The following is a 22,205-nucleotide window of genomic DNA, read 5'->3' as shown; positions in this document are numbered from 1 at the left end:
GATATTAATATATGTGTATTGAATGATTGAATGAATGAACAAATATAAGACACTGAGAACATTGCTAATATCTCAAAGAACAAGACTAAAGCAAATTTGTGAGACTTTTGGAAGTCAAAATGGCATTCAGGCAATAGCTAGTAAATTGACAAATGTTTCTGAAAGTCCTGAGATTGTTTCTAAAATATGTCAGTTCTTTATACATGTGAAAACCCCTCAGTTCTTCCATATCCTTTCTGATTTTCTGTCCAGTTGTTCTATCAACTGTTGAGAGAGAGGTGTTGATGTTTCCAACTATAATTGTGGATTAACTCTGTTTCTCCTTTCAGTTCTATCATTGCTTCACATATTTTGCAGCTGTGGTCTGCAAATTCTATTGGAAAATAAACTCTTACTAGAAGTGAGACGGTCAAAAATAATTTGGAAAGCATCTTCAACAGAGACTAAAGTTAGAATTAAAAATTATTTAAGGTTACCAAAGGAGTAGGAGAATCAGTGGCAATATTTAATGATCAGGATTTGAAATTCATGCTCAAGGATGTAAATGAAACCAAAGAATTGGACTCAGTATTTCCAAAGTCAGAAGATTGCGAGGTGTACTGGATGATCTGAGTATCACCTTCAACACTACGTGAGATTCCCTCCAAAGCTGCCTTGGACTCAACTAGATTGGATGAGTTGGATACTCTCAACAACATTGGTGGGCTAGAGGTAGACATATCATTAGAAGTTGATAACATCTATCCAAGATTTTGGAAGTAACTTGTAGATGCTTTTGTGATCATAATATGCAAACAGTTGTTAGCAGCAGCTATGGCTAGGAGAGGTCCAGGGTAATGCACTACAGTGAGTTTCAGCCCAGACTAGGGAAGATGGGACAGGGGGATAAAATAAAACAGTGGCTCATTAAATTCTTCAGCAAATCTAGAATTTGAGGAAAAAGGCAACATAATTTATGTGGAGGGAAATCAGGCTTTGAGCGACTCTTTGGCGGTCTTAGAGGTAATAGGTAAGAGCACAGGTAAGGAAGATTCAAATCACTGTAGTTTGTTTAGACTTTTAAAAGTCTTTCATGAGAAGACAAAAAAAGATGAGCCAGCATAGTATTTAGATGACATTTTTTCATGGATAGAAACCTGGATTCCTATTTGACCTTGCCCTTGAGGGTAAAGCTAAGGGTTTTATATCCATTATTCAGCACCCAGAGCATGAAACATAGTAGTCACTCCATAAATATTTGTTGGATGACATTTAATTCTCACAACAACCCTCTAAGGCTCCCATAATTATTATCTCTATTTTAGAGTGACAAGACAAATGGTTTAGAGCAGTTAAGTTTTCTTTACTAAGAACTGATACCAACAATTTCTCAGCCTCCCTTAGCAACCTAAACCCTGAGCTCTTTAATCTCAGCCTGTCTTGAACTGCTTTCCAAACCATTCATGATCTCCATGGCTCCTGAACCCAGGCTTTGCCTCCTTTTAATGGTCTTGTACTTGGTCTTCTAATCTGGGCCCTTATCTACTGTTCCTCTGGTGCTGAGTTGTCTTGGCCCAGTCTGACTCCTGGGACCCAAATCCTGCTAAGGTCCTTCAAAGTCAGCATTCTTGTCCAATCCCTATATATTAACTCATTCAAATGATTTATTGTACCACTCCGTGTGCCAGGTTTTGTGCTAGGTACCAGAGGTGAACATGACAGTCTCTGCCCTCAGGGAACAAGAAGACCCTGCAAGTATGGGAAATTCATGATTGAAAAACAAGGAAATGGATAACTGGAAATGACTCTGGAAGAGAAATATAAGCAGGAATGTTCCCTCAGGAATAATTCCTGGTACAGGGCATATTTAACATTCTTACACACGAGCAATAAGAGACACACACAATAAAATAATCTGGTTTGCATACAGCTTCAACATCTTTCCAAGCAGTGAAATGCAAGTTGATGGAGATGTACTTAAAAAGAGCCAGCAAACTGTCCAAAAGGGCTGAAAAGGGCAATGTGCACTGTGGTGTTGGCAAGCGCCAGTGAATGCATTTAGAGAAATGTAATCTAGTCTATTTATAGGATGATGGGATCTGAGCTATCAGGGAGTTACTTCAACAAATACTTGTGATTCTACCGTTTGGAAGAAGGCATGTGCTGGACACTGCAGGTTATATGAAAATGATGGAGACATAGATCCTACTCTCAAATACTCTGAGAAATATTGAAAGAGTTCAATGAAGAAGGTGGTATTTAAGATGAGTCTTAAATTATGGGTGGCATTTGGATGGGTGGATACTTGTGAGGGAAGAAGAGAAAATTCTAGGTAGATGAAAGAGAATAAAGCACCCAGGCAAGAAAATTTAGAGTATTGTCCTGGAATGGTGAAGTTTCCAGTGTGGCTGATGGGTAGAGGACATGGAAGAGAGGGAAGGGCTTGAAAGATTCAATAAGAGTCACCTGTCATGGGGGCCTGCACTTGATTGGCTGGGCAGTGGGAGGGAGAGGTAATGACAGGATTTAAATTTTTTTTTTTTTTTTTTTTTTAGAAATTCACGTTCTTTTATTTATTTATTTATGACTGTGTTGAGTCTTCGTTTCTGTGCGAGGGCTTTCTCCAGTTGCGGCGAGTGGGGACCACTCTTGATCGCGGTGCGCGGGCCTCTCACTGTCGCGGCCTCTCTTGTTGCGGAGCACAGGCTCCAGACGCGCAGGCTCAGTAATTGTGGCTCACGGGCCCAGTTGCTCCGTGGCATGTGGGATCTTCCCAGACCAGGGCGCGAACCCGTGTCCCCTGCATTGGCAGGCAGATTCTCAACCACTGCGCCACCAGGGAAGCCCCAGGATTTAAATATTTTTGAAAGATAATTTAGTAAGTTGAGTCTGGCAGCAATGTGAGGGATAGGGTGGGAAGACACATAGATCAGTTAGGAGGCCATTTTAACAGTCCTGGTAAGAGGAAAAGAGGTCCAAACCAGGGGTGTGAAGAAAAGGAAGAAGAATACAGATACCAGAGACATCTTGGGAGCAAATGCTACAGCAGTGTTTCTTAAAGTGTGGTCCAGAGCCAATCTGAATGGAAATCATCTAGAGAGGCTCCTGTGCATCATCCCAGACCTACTGAATTAGAATCTCTGGGTGGGGAGTCCGGGGAATCTACATTTTCAACAAGTCACCCTGGTAACTTTTATGTAGATGGGAATCACCATTCTATAGACATGGCACCTAATTCAATGTAAAGAGAGAAAGAAGTTCTCAAAGATGACTCTAAGGATTGGCTGAGTGGTGGAGGGGAGGGGTAATAGCAGGTTGAATGTGAAAGAATGGTTGTGTCATTAACAGACCTAGAGAAGCCAGAGAGAGAGGAAAGTTTGGATGGGACTATGATGTCTTCAGTATGGATCCTGTTGAGTTGGGACACACACATGGCAATGTCCCCTGTGGGGTTTGAAGTTGGTGGGGAGATTTGTAAAACATATTGCAGAGAGGTAATAGTTAATGTCATGGGAACGAATGATGTTCGTTAGATTTTAAAAAGTAAAACATGGGAGATGTGGAAGATGGCGAGAGGGAGAAGAAGTGGATGCTGGAGTATAAATGAGGTTCTACAGTGAAGGCAGCCCCAGAATAGCTTCCAAACCCAAGTGGTGGGACTGACTTCCTGCAACATGGTCTACCAGGTTATACCAAGCTTTGGGCTGAAATTATGTTGGGTGAAGTTAGATATCTATAATTCTACCTGCAGAGATGTATACATGTGGGGATAGGTGGGAAGTGAAGTGGGCTAGAAAACCCCCCTGCTGCTCAAAGAATTCCTCCTCTTAGTTCACCAAAGCTGGGTATTTCTTATAAGCAGCAATTAACCCTTCATCTCTAAAACAGAGTCCAATGAAAGTGGGACTCACTAACTGATAATTGGAAGGAAAGGGGAGGAGGCAAAGGGAGAATTGGGCCGAACTGTCTTCTCCCCAAAATTCGTATGTTGGAGTCCAAACCCCTAGTACCTCAGAATATAACTGTATTTGGAGATAGGGTCTTTACAGAAGTGATTAAGTTAAAATGAGGTCATTTGGGTGGGCTCTGATCAGCATGATGTGTCCTTGTAAGATGAGGAAATTTGAACACAGAGACGTAGAGAGGGAAGACGATGTGAAGACACAGGGGAAGATAGCCAACTACAAGCCAGTCGAGAGGCCTCAGAAGAAACCCAGCTGCTGACACCTTGAACTCAGACATCTTGCCTCCACAACTGTGAGAAAATAAATCTTTATTGTTTAAGCCACCCAGTCTGTGGTACTTTGTAAAGGCAGCCCTAGCAAACAAATACAGAGGGGAAGGGCTGATGGGGGTGAAAAGAAAGAGAAGAAAAAAAGAAGGTAAGAAAGACAAGAAGGAAGAGGAAGTGAGGAGCAGGAGAGAATAAGTACTTCCCTCTCTCCCAGGAGGATGATGGAGACAGGGCAGGGGCAAGAGAGTCTAGTTCAGGACCTTGGAGATGGCCTGTTTTGCAGGTTTACACAATGTCACAGAACACAGGAAACGACAGAGATCCAGGAAGAAAAGAGGATAATCTAAAAAAATGGTTCTGATGAACCTAGGGGCAGGACAGGAATAAAGACACAGACATAGAGAATGGACTTGAGGACAGGGGAGGGGGAAGGGTAAGCTGGGACCAAGTGAGACAGTGGCATGGACATATATATACTACCAAATGTAAAATAGATAGCATGGACATATATACACTACCAAATGTAAAATACATAGCTAGTGGGAAGCAGCCGCATAGCACAGGGAGATCAGCTCGGTGCTTTGTGTCCACCTAGAGGGGTGGGATAGGGAGGATGGGAGGTAGATGCAAGAGGGAGGAGATATGGGGGTGTATGTATATGAATACCTGATTCACTTTGTTACACAGCAGAAACTAACACACCATTGTAAAGCAATTATACTCCAATAAAGATGTTAAAAAAATAAAATAAAATAAAAAAATAAAAGAAAAGAGGGAAGTCAACTGTTCCAGGCTTTGGGACATTGAGGAGAAAAGGATTGTATTTAGCCATGGATGATTTATAATAGTAAAACTGGAAACAATCTAAATATCTGACAATAGAGGAATTATGAAAAATCATCTACACTCAAAAAGTTTAAAAAGACATGGAAAAGGGCACAAAATATGATGTTTAAATAAATAAAAAAAAACCAGAACGTAAAACTGTATTAGAGAATGACTGTACTTACAGTAAATATATATGTAACTACTTTTTAAAAAATTAAAGTATAGTTGATTTACAATGTTGTGTTAGTTTCTGGTGTACAGCAAAGTGATTCAGTTATACACATATATGTATATATATTCTTTTTCATATTCTTTTCCATTATGGTTTATTACAGGATATTAAGTATAGTCCCCTGTGCTATACAGTAAGACCTTATTGATTATGTATTTTATATATAGTAGCTTGGATCTGCTAATCCCAAACTCCCAACTTATCCCTCCTCCCCCTTTCCCCTTTGGTAACCATAAATTTGTTTTCTGTCTGTGAGTTTGTTTCTGTTTTATAAATAAATTCATTTTTATCATATTTTAGATTCCACATATAAGTAGTATGATAATCTCTACTTAGTGAAGTAAGTCAGATAGAGAAAGACAGACATAAACAGCATTAATATAAGAGTATGCACAGCCTCTTCCCCTTCCCTTCCCTGCTCCCTATGGAAAATTCTGCTTTGCTCATTCCCACTCCCTCAGTCCTTTGAACTCCAGTCTCACCATGTAGATCAATGTTGTGTGTGTGTGTGTGTGTGGGTGGGTGGGTGGGTGTGTGTATGTGTGTATGTGTGTCCTGGGAAAATGGGATGAGGACTTACACTTTGTCATTTTCTAGAGGCAGAAGGTAGGGGCAGGCAGAGGCAAGCCATGAACAAGTGGTCCAGGCCTGAGGAGCTTGGGGAAGACAAGAGGTGTGAGAGGGTTGGAGTCTAGGAAAAATTGGGGGAAGGGGATTTTGAAAAGTGTTGCTGTGGGTCATAGCCTGGATGCTCCTTAAGGTTTTCAGGAGAAGCAAATGAAGATTGGGATTATTTTCAATTACTTTTGGTCTCTGGCTACATGAGCCCCCAGACCTTATTTATTTACATATATATGCAAAGAAAAAGACTGGAAAGAAAGAAACCAAAACACTAGAAGTGGTTAACTCTGCATTGGTGGGATTATTAGGCATTGACACTTTTATGTAAGTTTTGAATAAAAACATGTATTAATGGTAAGGGGTGCATTACTGTTGTTTAAAGAAGGTATACATACTTTCAGCAGAGTGATCTGGGCAGGTTGAATTGCAAAGGGTTAGGAGTGAATAGCAGTGATAAACTGGGCTTAGGTTACTTTCTCAAGAAGTTGCTATGAATAGGAGAGACTTGGGCAAAAGCTTAAAGAGGTGGGAAATCCAAGACATTTTTGGAGGGAGGGGGCTTTTAGGATAGTGAGATCTAAAGAGTTTGACAAATAAGGCATCAAACACCGACTAAGGATGTATTGTTTTGAAACATTTTTGATAATTTGTATGTCCTGGAGGCAGAGGGAATTTTATGATATAATCTTTAATTAGCTTTGAGGTGTTTCTCACTTGGTCCAAATGATATTGATTGAGAACTAAAAGGTGATTTCCTCAGCTGAGGCTTAACTGGGTCAAGAGTCTGACTTTCCAACAATTAAGACATTAGGGCTGTAGTGATAACAAAGATAAACTTTAAAGGACTCTGACATTTAAAAGAGGAAATCTGATTCAGGAATGCTAACTGAAATCTGTAAACTCACAGTTAAATTAGATGTAGATTTGTTTGTTAAATTCTGGGATTCCAGAAGTTAGAGGAAGGTGCATGATGAACAAAATTAGGTATATTTCCTATGTGAGATATTAATGGATTGAACTTGTTATGTCCACAGCTGAATCTAAATACACTCAAAAACAGTTTGCATTAATTCTTAGATGATTAATTAAATATACCCTAAAAGAAAATGAAGGTTTGGGGGCATAGTTTCCAATATTCCTGGGAGGGTATCAAAGATGACGGTGATGGTAGCATATCCCATAATGCTCCCTTGGAGGAAATATTAAGTAATTCTCATGTTCTCAAATTCCCAGAGATGACTAATGTGGGAGTTGGTGAAGCTGATGAAGCATTGGATTTGGTCTGTGATAGGTGAAAACATACCTACTCTACAGGTTTCAGCTGAGAAGAACTGTCAGATGTGTATCTAAATATAATTTTCTCAGACTTTTTCTTTGAGTATGGAGTACATATTTGGAAGAGGTTACAAGGAGATGGGGGGAAGTGATGAATGCAGATTGCTGTGGTTAATTAATGAAGCATAAAATTAGAAAGAGATATTAAATTGTCAAGAAGGTGTAAATGAAAAGACAAAAGGATAGATTTTGCAAGAACAGCCAGGGTGTGTATCAGGACAAGGGAAGCAGGATGGCAGGTGTAGGTTACAGAGCGGGCGGAGGATAAACCTCTACCTTGATGGAGCTGGTGTCCAAAGAGGCACGATAGAGTTCTGGGGCACGTCTGTCCCAACATGTGTGAGCACAACATTGAAAATGAGCAGGGGAAATACTGCAGAAGAAATACATTTGGTGGCCACTATGTAGAAAGCACCTGAAAGATTCAAAACCGGAGGAAGGTAACAAGTTCAAGGAAAAATGCAAAGCAAGGAAATGGGGAAGGGGAGAAGGAAACAAATATGTATTGAGGTTCTGCTAGAAAGCAAGCAGAAACTTCTGATGCAGCTATTTTGATGCCTTTACATTAACTCAGGCTTTTAAATGCAGTTTCCTCAAACTTCTCTCTCTAAATCTATGTTAACTACTTATGAAGTAATGAATTAACATGCACAACTGATGTACTTGACTCTCACATATGGGGTGAGATTTCCATTTTCTACTTTGTTAATTTCTATATCATTTAAGTTTTTATAAGTATACATTACCTTTATAATAAGACAAAACCAGAAAAATTCTATCAGAATGAGGTTAGCTTCCATGGATAAGCCACTTGTACCCCCAAATAATCATTGTGAAGTGTTGTATTCATGTTTAAAAAAATGTATTGATAGTAGTCATAGCAATAATAATATTATATAATAAAAGGATATTACTGAGCATATTACATATTACACATCACACTCACATTTTCCTTGAAGGTTAGGTTTAAAACCTCACCTCCCCACCCCAAACAAAATGATATAGGTGTGGCTCCACTGTTGCCCACACAACCACGCACAAATCTATGATGATGTATAAAGAGACTTAGATAACTGTGTGGGTGATATGAGCAGGCAGAGGCATTGGAACTCCCCTCTCCACCCTATACACCACTGGTCGATGGTTACCTTAAGGGCTCCACAATTTGAATTCCCAAACATCTGCCTACAGATTTTGTCTATAATCTCTCTTTTAGTCAATGCTCAATTGTTCTCAAATTTAGTTCAATGGTTCTCAAATTTAGTGTGCATACGAATTACCATACAAAGTAGCACACACAAAGCCATGTATCCTATACTTTATGGGTGATTTAAGGGATTTTTCAGAGATAATTTTGTTTGTACTTAATTTTTGTCTTACTTGCTGACTTTACGGCCACGCTGTTCCTTTGTATAATATGAGATTTGGCTCTACTTGAGAGAACTGTCAGAAACTTAATTGGGGATTCTCTTTGCCTCCTGAAGAAAAGAATTAGAAAACTTACTGTGGTTCAAATAGCTTCTCAACCTTCCAAAGCTAGTATATAATAAATGCTTAATTTTTAGCCTGACCAAGAATCCTATAGAGGTATAGGCAACCATCCTTTATTTTTTCTAATGAAAGATGGAGTCCTATTATTAAGCAGTCAGGTCTATTTATTAATCTAAAACAAACAAGTATGACCATTGTAACTCTAAGAGAGAAACTGGAGAATCTGAGATGTAACCCATTGAGGAGTCAAGCAGATTCTCAAAGAATGAACAGTGACTTTGGATAGAATGATGTATGGCCTTTTGTGAGATGAGTGGGGAAGTAAATGGTTAAATGAGTGAGGTAAATGATTAAATGAGTGTGTCTGCCAGATGGGTTCCTAACCCCAGAGTGTGGGAGAGAAGGATGTATGGGATTGGATTAGGATCCCAGGTGAGACTCAGACAGGTAAAGATGGGGTCCACAGGTTGGCTGTGCAAATTGTGTCCAGCACAGGGCCCTGATCTGCTGAAGTGGAAAGGGGCAGTGTCTCAGCAGGGGACTGTGCCCGCAGGGTTGGGGATTGGGCTGCCTTTTCCCACAGGCTCAAAGGCCATATATAGGCCAGTGGTAGACCGGGGAGGATGTCTGCTTCATGCACTAAACTTCATACAAGTTTAAAGGTCAGTTATTTAAACAGGATGTCTTGGTTTCAAAATGACTGTGAGGTGGATGATACTGTATGTTGCTAACTCACATATTTTTCCACTCTTAAGGCTTCTCTTCCTGTCCCTGTTGGAGAGGGGTGAGTAGCACTCAAGCAGTTACTTTGTTCTCTGAGATTTCCATAATTAGGGAAAAGATGGAGCAGGGCAGGAAACCAAAAGTGACTCTAAATTATTCTGTCTTGTTCTACAAAAAGTCTAAGCATTTAAGGGAAGGGGATTAGCAGGTATATAGACCAAACATCTTGGTAAACCAACAGGAAACAGAAGATTTCCTTGGGCTGTGGGAAGGAGTTGTGGAAGGGGAGGAGAGTGGAGGGAAGGGGAGGGAGAGAGACTGATCAATTTGTGTGAACTTTGAATACAGAGGGGACCCTTGAGCCTATGTCCTAGCAACTCCCAGAAGGAAGAAATGGTTGTGTGGCATGTCTGGGACAACAGGACTAGAAGTATCTTGCAGATGATTCCATGCCCAGGCCTGACACGATAGCAGCAGAACAATGGGCATCTCAACACCACCAAGTGAGAGAGGACCAACCAGCATGGCCCAACCCCAAGTCCTACTTTGGCATTGTTTAAAACCAGAGATTCTCTGCCTGCTAATGCAGGGGACAGGGGTTCGAGCTCTGGTCTGGGAGGATCCCACGTGCCGCGGAGCAACTAGGCCCGTGAGCCACAATTACTGAGCCTGCAAGCCTGGAGCCTGTGCTCCGCAACAAGAGAGGCCGCGATAGTGAGAGGCCCGCGCACCGTGATGAAGAATGGCCCCCACTTGCCGCAACTAGAGAAAGCCCTCACGCAGAAACGAAGACTCAAGGCAACCAAAGATAAAAATAAATAAATAAAACTATAAAAAAACCAAAACAACCAAAAAAAACCCCAGAGATTCTCAGGGAAGACTGAGAAGAAGTTGTTTTCTGCCAGTTTGGCAGATGGAGACCTCAGAATTCAAAAAAATATAAAATGAAAAAAAAAATTACCTGAATATAAATTCTGAGATTTACATGTACTATCACTGCCTTTAAGTGAATATATCAAAATGGCTGTATCAGAGTCATGGTTCTTGCCTACTGTGTTCCAGGCACTGGGCGAAGCATGTTCACCACCTGTTCTGTCAAGTAAACTTCACAAAACAGCACTGCATGGCAGATGTCATGATTATCCCAGTTTACAGGTGAAACACTGTAGCTCAAAGACACAGTGACAAGTAGAGGGCCAGGGATGCAAACCCACGTCTGTTTTCCTTCCTGCATTATGCTCTTGCGATCAGTGACACGTACCTAAACTCAGGGGCAAAGGGAATACTCTGGGGTGTTCAAAAGGTAAAGAAAAAAAAAAAGCAGCTCAGTCCTTTATAGCAATGGGTCTGTCTTGTTACTGAAAGTAGAGTACATAAATAATACTGATATGCAGAGGGAAAGCCCATTTGTCACTAGACCAAAAGAAGGAAACTCTTAGGCAAGGAATGGAAGTTCCTAGGTGACACTAGACTTATAGAATCCAGGTCAGACAACAAGCCTCTCTTCTCTATATCAGAGGCCTCTTTTCAGAGGCATAAGTGTTGAATGTGTTTTCAGTATGCTCTGGTGAGTTTAGATTAAAACAAACCAACCAAAAACAAAAAAACAAAAAAAAACAAACCAACCAACCTACGGGTGTGTAGATGTATTTTCACCAGCCTATATGATTTCCATTCATTCAACTCACTGGGGCACTCCTAAAGCCATTAGGCTAGAAAAACGAAAGCTTATACACACACACACACACACACACACACACACACACACACACACACGTGCACAGGCACAGTCAATCAATTCCAAAATTCCTACCCAAGTTTGAGCAAAAGAACAGATACACTTTAGCATTTATTTTAAAAATCTGTGTAATTTCTCAAAGACCCAGGTTAGACTTAAATGTTTGTACTTAAGGCTTTGGATACATGCTATTCTCCAATTCACAGGACCAGGTTACCTGGTTAGGATCAGGATCAACTTCATCCCAGTTGTGAGTGACATGGCCTTGGTCAATGGATTCAAAAGGCTTGTGAGAAACCGAAGGTAGAATCCTATATAGCCAGCTGGGGGGAAACAAGGACACATAAGCCTTAGGGTGATGTTATGAGTAATGCACAGACTGGCTCAGGAAATACTATTAGGAAGATGCTCAAGTCAACAATGATCTGTGGGTTTTAATGTGAGAAGCAATGACACAGCATCATTTCTTAATAGCCACTGCTGCCCATAGCCCTGGCCTCTTCTCACCTTTCCACACGATCCATCACTCTTCAAATTGAGCCTGTAGCCCTTGGTTATTTCCATACTGACAAAAAAAGAATTGCCTTTCCCAATGACAACTATAAAGGAAGGGAAAGTACCTTGAGGGATATCTGTGCAGGCAAATCCACAGGAAAACATTAGCTTATGTACATATTGGATACTAATCCTTGCTCTGGCTCTGGAAAGTGAGGACAACAAATCCTTCACAGATTGAGACAATATGGGTGGTTTCTTTGTCATTTTTGAAATATAAATCAATTTTCTTCTTTAAAATTATAGAAGTAATTCATGCCAGTGATAAAAATAATTCAAGTAATTTAAAAAGTCTCAAAAGGTAGACGTAGATGGCTTTCTCCTCCAATTTCTTCAGAGCCAATCCTCAGAGGCATCAGAACTTAGCAATTTTCTTGTACAATCTCTAAGATATTTCCAATGCATAATAAGAAAAATTGCCAAATTGTTGTACCACTTTATTCTCACAGCACTGATGTGTGAGAGTGCCTGATCACCGACATCTTTACAAATAGGGGGTATTATTAATAATTTTGGCCTTGTAGGTGAAAAATACTATCTCATTTTTATTTTGTATTACCATTATTATGAGTAAGGTTGAGAATCTGTATGTTTATTGGTCCCTTGGAATTTTTCTATAAATTACTTGCCCAAGTCCTTTACCATTTTTCTATTGGGTTGTCTTTTTGATGTTAATTTGTAAGATGTTTAGGAAATTAACATATCTAAAATTATAAGAGCATCCATCTTTACTTTCTTATAGTACATTTCTGGCTTTGTTTCAGGAAGAGAAGACTCTGATGAAGGAACCCTGAAGGACACCAGGAGGAGAACCATCCAGAAGCTGAGAGGGACACTGAACCTCACTAAGAGGGACCCAAGTCCTTTCAGAGGCTGTTACCCTGACAGGGTACAGCAGGAAGAGGAACACCACTTGGGGCAATGGAAGACCAGACCTGCTTGAACAAGCTCTGGCCCTTTAAGCCCCAGGACAGTCTACTTAAGGGGGTGGAATTGACCTGGCCCTACACTGAGCCATTTGGGAGATTAAAGGGCTAGCTAGATTTGTTCAGTTTTCTTTTGATTCCTCTAGCTCTACGTGAAGTAATCTCAGACATTGGACTTCGGGCCATGAATTAACTAGGCCTCTCTAGGTTCTATACGGAATTGAGAACACGTGTGTGTGTATTTTAGAACCAACTGTGTGATCCTGGGCAAGTTACAAAACTTTCTTTTTTTTGGCCACACTGTGTGGCTTGTGAGATCTTAGTTCCCTGACCAGGGACCAAACCCAGGCCCTCAGCAGTGAAGGCTCAGAGTCCTAACCACCAGATCTCCAGTGAATTCCCAAAACTTTCTTGATCCTATGTTCCTCATCCTTATCTCCTAGGATTGTTGTGAGGATTCAGAGTTTATGTACCCAGAATGCCTGGCACACAATAGGTGCTCACTTACTAGATGTGTGTTGAATTGTCTATCTGCCTACCCCTAATCATCTGGGTTTTTTTGATGGTCCAGATTTCCTACAATCTCTGTCCTGGCTCTCACCTTCTCAGGACCTAAGGGATCAGCTAACTAATCAGATAAAAATCAACCCCTGATAGATATACTCTCTGATAGTTTGTGGGTGGGGGTGGGGGAGTTCCTGAATTCTGTGGCTTGAATGAATAGTGACTAAATGTAGGAATTTCAGGCTTTCTCATCTAAGGATGGGGCTGGTTCCATCTTCCCACTGGGGATTTTGAGCATTTTCACAAAATTCTTGTGGATACCTTTGAAGAGTTCTAAACAGATGGGTGAACCATGCCTAGTGTCCCTTGTTTTTTAGCTGAGTTTATAAAACTCCCCAGGCAGCACTACACTGCCCTGGACAGAGATTTAATTCTGATTCAGGGAATGGTGCCAGCGTCTTAATGAAATGCCAACAGCTCCTTTTCAGCCTCCTGGAACAGGGCTCTGCTCCTGCTGGCTGAAGATATTGCTGAATAATGGGGGCAGGCAGCAGAATCCGGAGTCCAGGTGTCCAGTTAGTGAATGGGTCATAAAGTCAAGAACATAGTCATGGAGGCCAGGCTGTCATAAATTAGAATAGACAGGAATTGTCTGTGTGCTTACCTTACCTTGGCTATCTGGGCTTGCAGAGAGAGAGAGATGATTAAATAGTGATAGAATTAATCTTGATTTGACAAGTATGGGAAACTATCTCTTTCCCCTCCATCTACAGATCTATCGAGAGGGAAGCAATATTGATATTGACATGGTAGCATAGCACCTGCCACTCAGTTTTCCGACAGCCTCCTAGGGATACACTGTATTGGAGGGAGACACTCTGCTACTGTGGCAATAATGATGATGATAATAATTAATGTTAATTGAGCACTCACCATGTACCCGGCAAGGTGCTAAGCACCTTACATACGTTCTTTCCCTTAATCCTCATCACAACTATGAGATAAGTACTATTATTATCTCTTTTACAAATGAGAAACCAGAAGGCTCTTGGAGGGTACATGACCTGCCCAAGGTCACACAGCTGGAAAGAGAAGGAGCCAGGATTTAAACTCAGGAGGCCTGCCTCCAGAGTGGGCACGATTAACCCCTAAGGGGAACAACCTATCATTTGTGTGGTCCATGGTGCTTTTGTTCTCACTATCTCATTTACTTCTCAGGAGGACTCGCTGGAGACAAACCCAATCACCTTCCACTGAGCAGTACAAGACTGCCTGCCCTCCTCCCCCAAACTCCAATATAAGCAGCAGCCCTCTACACAGGTGTCCTATTCTGAAATTCCCATAATTAGACACTGCTTGTTTAAGTCACAACACTCAACTGCTTCCCTAAACCACAACAGCTACTGAAACCAACCTGCCCCAAAGGAGTTAACCAAGAGACTGAGTTCATTGACCTGGCTTGTAGGATTAGAGCAAACATGGATCATGACACGTTGTGCTAATGAATGTGCTGGTTTCCAGCAAAGACAAATTCCAAGGAGAAAAAACCTTATTAATTCAAACCACCAGGGGCCATAATACATGACCTTTCATCTAACCCAAGCTTGGATTATCTAACATTTTCATCCAAAGAACATAATACTTCTAGTCAGCTGAGGAAGATATTGCACTGAATCTTCTATAATTTTGAGTTAATCATTATAAAAAAAACTCCCAAGTAAATCAAAATTTGGAACTCAACTGCACAATCCCAGGGGAAGGCCAGACTATGAGGAACACTTTCTTCTGAGTACAAGCAACAAATTATAAATGGAACTAGACATGTCTGTTTTCTAGGCTCTGTGCAGCTGCTCTCTCCCCTTCTTCCATCAGTCACTTGATTCTAGCTGGAGGTGAGGTTCATCCTCCCCTGACTATGACCCAGAGCACAGCCTGTTAGAAGCAGGCTCTTGGGCAACCCTGGGAGGCTGTGGCCCGGGTATAGGAGGCAGCACTAAATACTAGTCATAGCTCCCATAGACCGCAGGTCAGAATTAACCTAATCCTTTTACCTTCTTTTATTGCTGCTCCGTGGACAGGTGAAAGCTGATCCTGAGAGTTGCTCAGCATACAGATTGTAAGGGCAAACTTGAGGATTATTCTAAAACAAAGGAGGCAATAAATGACATCACTCCATCAGAAAAGCATTCCACCTTCTCATCAAACAACTCAGTGGGGGAATTCTGTCTTGGATGGGGATGCTCTGGGCCACTCACTGCACATGACCATCTCCAACCCATACATCCTTCTTGTAATAATGTTTTAGGTGACTTTCCTCCTTGATTAGAAAAGTAGTACATGCTTATTGTAGAAAATTTATAAACTATAAGCCATTATCTCACCATCCAGAAATAACCCAATGTTGGCATATGAGTATATTTCCTTCCATTCTTATCCTCCAAAATGGGAACCCTATGATATGTGTAGTCCTGTTAATAATTAGCACTTTAAAAAGAGAGGAAACACTATATCATGAGCATTTTTTCATGCCATGAAATATTCTTAACAATTTTTGACAAAATTTTTGTTTGCCATATTTTTGCTGTTGTAACCAACACTAGTGTGAACATCTTTGTGCACACATGTTTTTTTTTTTTTTAACAAGGACTGATTATTTTCTCATCATTGCCATATCTGATGCTGTTCAAGGGAACTTTAAGGAAGTCCCTTAACCCTGGACCTAGGGGACCTTCTTGAAAGCCCTAAATTTAGTGTTACTTTTTTGGGACTAAGTGCTTTGCCATAGGTAACTATTATCCAACTTTAACCTTTGTATTGTTCTGCATCCCAATTGTCTTAATGATTTGTGAAACTCCTAGACAGTTCACAGGCTAATTTTCAAGATGGTGGGTAGAAGCACTTGGCCTGAAAGCTGGTCATTCATTCTTATAATTCAGAGTTCTCCAACCTAATATTCTATTCACTCATACCTGTCCTTCTGGCAGGGCACCTGGGCAGCGAGGATCCTCTGAGGCACACTCATTACCGAATCCAGAAATGTACTGCATGTGACAAAGACACAAAGGTCACCATTAATGGGATTTAAAGAGTATTTTGCTATTTTGACTGTCTATGAAGGTAAAAATTTCTTTATGCACATATGTTTGTGTATCACGTTCTATACATAACATTTTTGCTATGTCTTGGCATGTGAACCATTTAGGAAAGATAATTTCTCTGTGTGAATTTTAAAGACCACCAATTAATTGGGAGAGGAGTGCTGGATATTACATGGACTTTCCATCCTTAGCTGTACTTAGTTGATTTATGGGCTTGTTCTTAATTATCCCACTCCAAGAACAGCTTCTTTAATTCTGGGCCCATCAGGGAGTTCCTGAGAGGGGAGATGGCTCAGGCATCACCTCGACTCCAGGTTAGTAAGATCTGGTTGGCCTAGCTTGCAACCTCCCTGAGGTTGGAGCCCCACTTCCCCTCCATACGCTGAAACAAGTAGCTGTAAAGAGTGTGTGGATCCAATCTGACAGCAAAACCCTTGAGAAAAAGCCCTCCAACCAGCCTCGCTGCAGGCAAAAACCTACATCATCTGGCTCATCTATGGAGCACTTGTAAATATATTTGCATCTATGTGGATATAGGAAAACAAGTTTTGAAGATATGGGTGGCTTTCAGGAGAATAGCCAGATCAGAATCTGTCCTTAGTGGCACAATGGAGTTCATTCTGATTGTCATCAATTTACTTTTCATCCAGAGGAAAAAAAGGGAGTTTCTCAATAAAGTAAAGTGTGCGGAGCCCCTAAAACTTATTTTGACAACACTTAAACACACCTGTGAGTTCTTGTTCACTGTCTGGCTTCTCTGCTAGTTTATAAGCTCCATGAAGGCTGGAACCATGGCATCGTGTTTACCTCTATATGCCTTGTGCCTGGTTTATAGAAGGTACTCAGTAGATATCTATTGTTTGATTTAGTTTTTCCCTTAGAGCCTATTCTATTCTACTCTATTTATTTATTTTTGGCTGGGTTGGGTCTTCATTGCTGCACGCAGGCTTTCTCTAGTTGTGGAGAGTTGGGGCTACCGTTAGTTGCGGTGCGTGGGCTTCTCATTGCAGTGGCCTCTCTTGTTGTGGAGTATGGGCTCTAGAGCTCAGGCTCAGTAGCTGTGGTGCACAGGCTTAGTTGCTCCGTGGCATGTGGGAACTTCCCGGACCAGGGATCGAACCCCTGTCCCATGCATTGGCAGGTGGATTCTTAACCACTGCGCCACCAGGGAAGTCCCCCTTACAGCCTATTCTAACACGAGTGTATGTATCTTGCTCTAAGTAGGGTTAGAACCCCCTTTTCTCTAACTTAAACATCAAAAAAAAAGGCCACTTTCTTCCCATAGTTGTTCCTCATAAATGTATCAATACTTAATTTTAGCCCACGATAATGACAGTGCAGTGTCACTCAGTGAGTGAAATGCCACCATCTGAGTACATGTCTTTAAGAGATATAAGAAGGAAGTAAGTGGGTGGAGGATAAACCCTCCAGAATTCTCAGCAGCTCAGAGCAGGATGAGATTGATGTAACACACCTGGATGTGTGAGCAATGATCAGGGCAACAGCTGCCCATATTTGGAAGGAATATCAAATGTGAAATGTTATGACCTAGAAAGCAATGGAAGTGAAATTATTCTTTTTTGCCTCCAGACACAATATTTTTTTTATATTTGAAAATCTATCAGCACTAAAAACAGTGAGTTATATTCCACAGAGATTGGTTAACAGCGGCACGCAGTTTGGAATGATTTCTTTGGGGAAAGGGCAGAGACCATCCAGCATTCTGACTCTCCACTGAATACAATTTTCTTCTCTCTAATGAACCTCCTGCTCACCATCAAGAAGATTGACTCTGAGCTGCTGAGAAATGGTAATGACCCGAAATTATCTTCAGTTCTGTGGAATGGAATTGCAGACCAATCTTGCCTGAAGCCACTGAGTATCACAGTGGCTTCACTTTGTTCAACTGCAGCATTGTTTCTCTCTGCAAAGAGAGACAAGAAGGTCTGAGTGCTGAGCTTTCTGGCAGGAGTGGGTGGGTTTACTCATTAACCTTCTCCATTCTTTGCAACTGCTGGCCTCAGAACAGAGTCCAGGGTTATTTGTACCTTGGGAACATAGGAAAAGAGACTTACTATATGTAATTTTAAAGCATATGCTTCAGACTGCTTTAAAAAGTAGAAAAGAAAGTAGAAAGAACAGTTGGTGCTTTGGAAGGGAGCCACCCAGCTCAGAGAGAGGTGTGAGTTCTGAATTGGTTTCTCAATCTTAGCTGAGGTGCATTGGCTGAAGAGGGGGGTGAAAACTGCTGAGTCATTCTCAAACCAGTTGGTTTTCCTAATCCCCTGAGAGAAAAATTACAGATGAGTTTGTTAGAGTTTTAGAATATCATGTGCCTTACTGCTGAAGGTATCAGAATCAAGGAAGCAGTATTCTGCAGCTGCTTTCCCAAGGCTTTGAGATCAAGGACAGAATCTGAACTCTACTTTTATCAGCTGTGAAAATCCAAGCTTTCAACTCCAGCTGGTTCAGTGACTATACAAATATACCTTATACTGAAAAATTGAAAATAAAAACGTCTGACATTAAGCAAGTGTGTTTGTATGCTTTCTTCAATCCAGATTTCTGAATAATTTGATCCCACATAGAAACAATTTTGTTTCCTTCCAAGAGAATTATACACATCCTTTCTAAATGAAAGAACAAATTATTGAGCTCCATGTAACTTCAGTACCATCAGTTCTTTGGCAGCTCCCTAGTGTACAGCTTTCTAATTTTCACCTGGTCCCCAGGATATGATTTATTTGTCAGAGTAGTTTTATGAGGTGCTTTCTCCTGACTCTGATTCTGGGTAACACCCTGATGGGACGAGCAGATACTATACCTCACTTCCTTTTCCTGGGCATGAGGGAAAGAGAGAGAAGTCAGGAGAGATGGAACTATAGCTACCTTTTTCTCCTGTGCAAAGAGTCCAGTATTTCTTAACCTTGTTGGGAACATAGGATATAGATTGTTAGGGGAACTTGAAGATTATTGCAAGTAGGCTAAACTGCGGTAGGCTGAATAATGATGCCCCAAAGATATCTATGTCTTAATCCCTGGAACTTGTGAGTGTTCCCTTATATAGCAAAAGAGACTTTGCAGATGTGATTAAGTTAAGGATCTTGAGATGGGGAGATGTCCTGGATTATTTGGGTGCACCCTAAATATAATCATAAGTATTCGTAAGAGAGGGAGGTAGAGGAAGATTTGATTATAGAAGAGGAAAAGGTGATGTGATGATGGAAGCAGAGATGAGTGATGCACTTTGAAGATGGTGAAAGGGACCATAAGTCAAGAAATGCAGGCAACTTATAGAAGCTGGAAATGCATGGGAATGGATTCTCCCCTTGAGTCTTCAAAAGGAACCAGCCAACACCTTGACTTTAAGCCCAGTGAAACTGATTTCAGACTTCTGACCTCCAGAACTGTAAGAAAATTAAATTAAATTACCACTAAATTTGTGGTAATTTGTTACAACAGAAACAGGAAACGAATACAATAATTATGTAGACCATGGGGTCCCATCTCTGGCTAATCATTAGAATCACCCCCAAAGCTTGTTAAATACAGACCCATACCTAGTGAATCAAAGTATTTGGTGCTGGGGCCCAAAGTCTGCATGTTAAACAGCTCTGTTTTTTAGAAATGAAGAAATCAAGGCTTGTAGAAGTGGACTTGTAGAAGACTTAAGAACATTGGGTGGTTCATTTAAAATTTAATTTTACTATTTTATCTTTTGAATTTTCTTCCCCCAGTTGTGCTGCTTTTATGTAAATGTGATTTCATTTGAGACTTTGTGTTGACGTATCCATTAAAAGGAAGAAATAAAAGCAGAGAAATATTTTTTTAAACTTATAATGTGTATTGATTAGAGTGATGCAATCTGGCTTTCTGTGTTTGGATTTGTGATCTGTAGAGCTAACCTTTCCTTGCAGAGATTAGACAGCAGCCTGGGAAAAATGCCTTTGAAATTGAGAACAAAGATCAGCATGCAATTTACGTTGGTGTGCTGGTGCTGTGCATAATAAGTTGCTTAAAAATTTCAGCAGGATAGGATTTTAGATATAATTTATTTATAAATGGTAAGGATGTTTCCACCCCTGCTGAACTTCCCCATAGCCTTTCATCAGGAAATGAAGTTTTTATGCACTCCCCCTCTTCTAAGACTTCAACTACCACCATTGATATGATGACCTCCCATATCTATTCTCCTAGCTCTACCCCCTCCCCTGAGATCCAGATCCATACATCTGACCACATCCTGGGTATCTCATCTTGGCTGTCCCTGCAGCAACCCAAATTTAACTCTTGGATCCCAGAACGTGCAGGGCTTTCTGTGTGTGCTGCGCCTTTGCACCTGTTGTTTCCTCTAGCCCCTTTCCAGTTAAGTCAATTTCTACATCTCTCCTAAGACTCAGCTTAGGAACAGCCTCCTTGGAGAAGTTTCTCTTGGCCCCGCCTAGTCTAGATTCAGTGCCTTTCCTATGTTAATTCGTGGCATCATGTATTCGCATATAATATTTGCCGAATGAAAGAATGAGAATTCTTTCTCAGTGTTTCTAACTCTTGATCAGGCATAAAGAAGCAAACTCTTTTACTTTGGTGTTGAGTGGTTTTAGGACCCCTGTTAATTAGGGAGATGTTTGATTTTCAAACTCAGCATCAGTTGAAGGGCATTCAGGAAGTGCTCAAACTCTGGAAAGAGGCCTGGAGTCTGGCACACTTGGCTTGAGTCAACATTCTGGGCAGTTCTACTCAGGTCCACATGCATGTGTTGGGCACTGATGCCGGCCTGGGGTGGACACTAGGCATGGTTTTAGACACTAGCTTTAAGGCACTCAGTCTAGCAGATGCCACTAAGGCTCCTTTTGGAGCCTGGCCATGGATTCAGACAAACCCAACTTCTAATCCAGTCTCCATCACCTATCAGCAGTGACCTTGGGCAAGTGACTTAATCTCTCTGAACTTTATTTTCCTTAATGGTAAAGTGGCTACCTCCAGATTTACTTTGAAGATTATGAGTTAATTCATTAGTAGCACATAACCCACACATCTTTTTCAATTGAAGATTAAATAATAAAAAGGAATTATTTCCTAGAGGAAGTGCTAGGGTTTCTACTGGCCAAGCGCTGATTGTGAGCCTCAAAATAACTGAATAGATTAAACATGCCTAATTGGTCGGCTGGAGGCTGTCCAGGAAGCTGCAGCATCAGGGAGGTGTGGGAGAGTAGGGGCTGGCAAACAGACACGGTGAGAAACATGTCTGTCCATGGTGGAGGAGAGCCCTTATGACGTCTACAGATTCCCAAGACAATATATGAAATGAGCAAGGCAAGAGATGGACAATTAGAGACCATCATCTCTTTTCTTTATCATCCCCCAGCCCCAGCCATGCTTACGGACACCACAGCGAAGCCTCTGAACGCAACAGCTTGGACGAGGGCCTCTCTAAGTTCTTTCTGACTCTGAAGCTCTGGAATTCTCAGACGCTTCCATGAGTTGTGGCTGAAGAAGCCACAGTGAAGTGGCCAGATAGTGTCTTACCTTCAACTCTGCCATTTTCCTTCTGCTGCAGGTGTGACAATTTCAGGAAACCCAGGCTCAGAGAGGGTATGAAGTCAAAATGCTTCTCTTTCTCCTTCAAACCACCTCTGGATGTTGTTATTCTACTGCTTCACTGTGCTCGCTGGTCAGCTGGTCGCTCAAACTAGCCAAACTAGTTAGCGTTTCCTAACTGCTACACTAGGGAGAAAGTCCAGCATGCTTGTTTCCAAACTGCTTACACAACTGTCTTTGGTTTTGAAACCCAGGCTGTTTCTGAAGAGTTTGCAGAGGACTGTCTCCTCTTCACCTGAGGTAAATGTTGACCAATGATTTGTTCCAGTTAAAAGAAAGAGGCTTATGACTAAAGGCAGAGAATTTAAAGCTCTCTGCGGAAGGAACTGTGGCAGTTAGGGCC

At 41.2% G+C, this 22,205-nt stretch overlaps 1 protein-coding gene across 1 annotated transcript in view; it reads right to left on the bottom strand.

Annotated features, from left to right (window-relative positions):
* The window catches only part of HGD (homogentisate 1,2-dioxygenase), a 45,669-nt gene extending 23,702 nt beyond the window's left edge, over positions 1-21,967 (bottom strand). The window contains exons 1-4 of the mRNA XM_057546124.1: positions 21,791-21,967; positions 16,136-16,207; positions 15,218-15,306; positions 11,399-11,504 (exon numbers count right to left, since the gene is read on the bottom strand). Of these exons, the coding sequence (XP_057402107.1) occupies positions 11,399-11,504; positions 15,218-15,306; positions 16,136-16,207; positions 21,791-21,805 (282 nt within the window). The 5' untranslated portion in view covers positions 21,806-21,967. The remainder of the gene's footprint in view (positions 1-11,398; positions 11,505-15,217; positions 15,307-16,135; positions 16,208-21,790) is intronic.
* Between the last annotated feature and the right edge of the window lie 238 nt (positions 21,968-22,205).

The sequence above is a fragment of the Balaenoptera acutorostrata genome, chromosome 4 (assembly GCF_949987535.1).
Source record: "Balaenoptera acutorostrata chromosome 4, mBalAcu1.1, whole genome shotgun sequence".
Lineage (NCBI taxonomy): Eukaryota > Metazoa > Chordata > Mammalia > Artiodactyla > Balaenopteridae > Balaenoptera > Balaenoptera acutorostrata.
The sequence above is the reverse complement of the archived record's forward strand: the minus strand, read 5'-3'. Positions and strand labels throughout refer to the sequence as shown.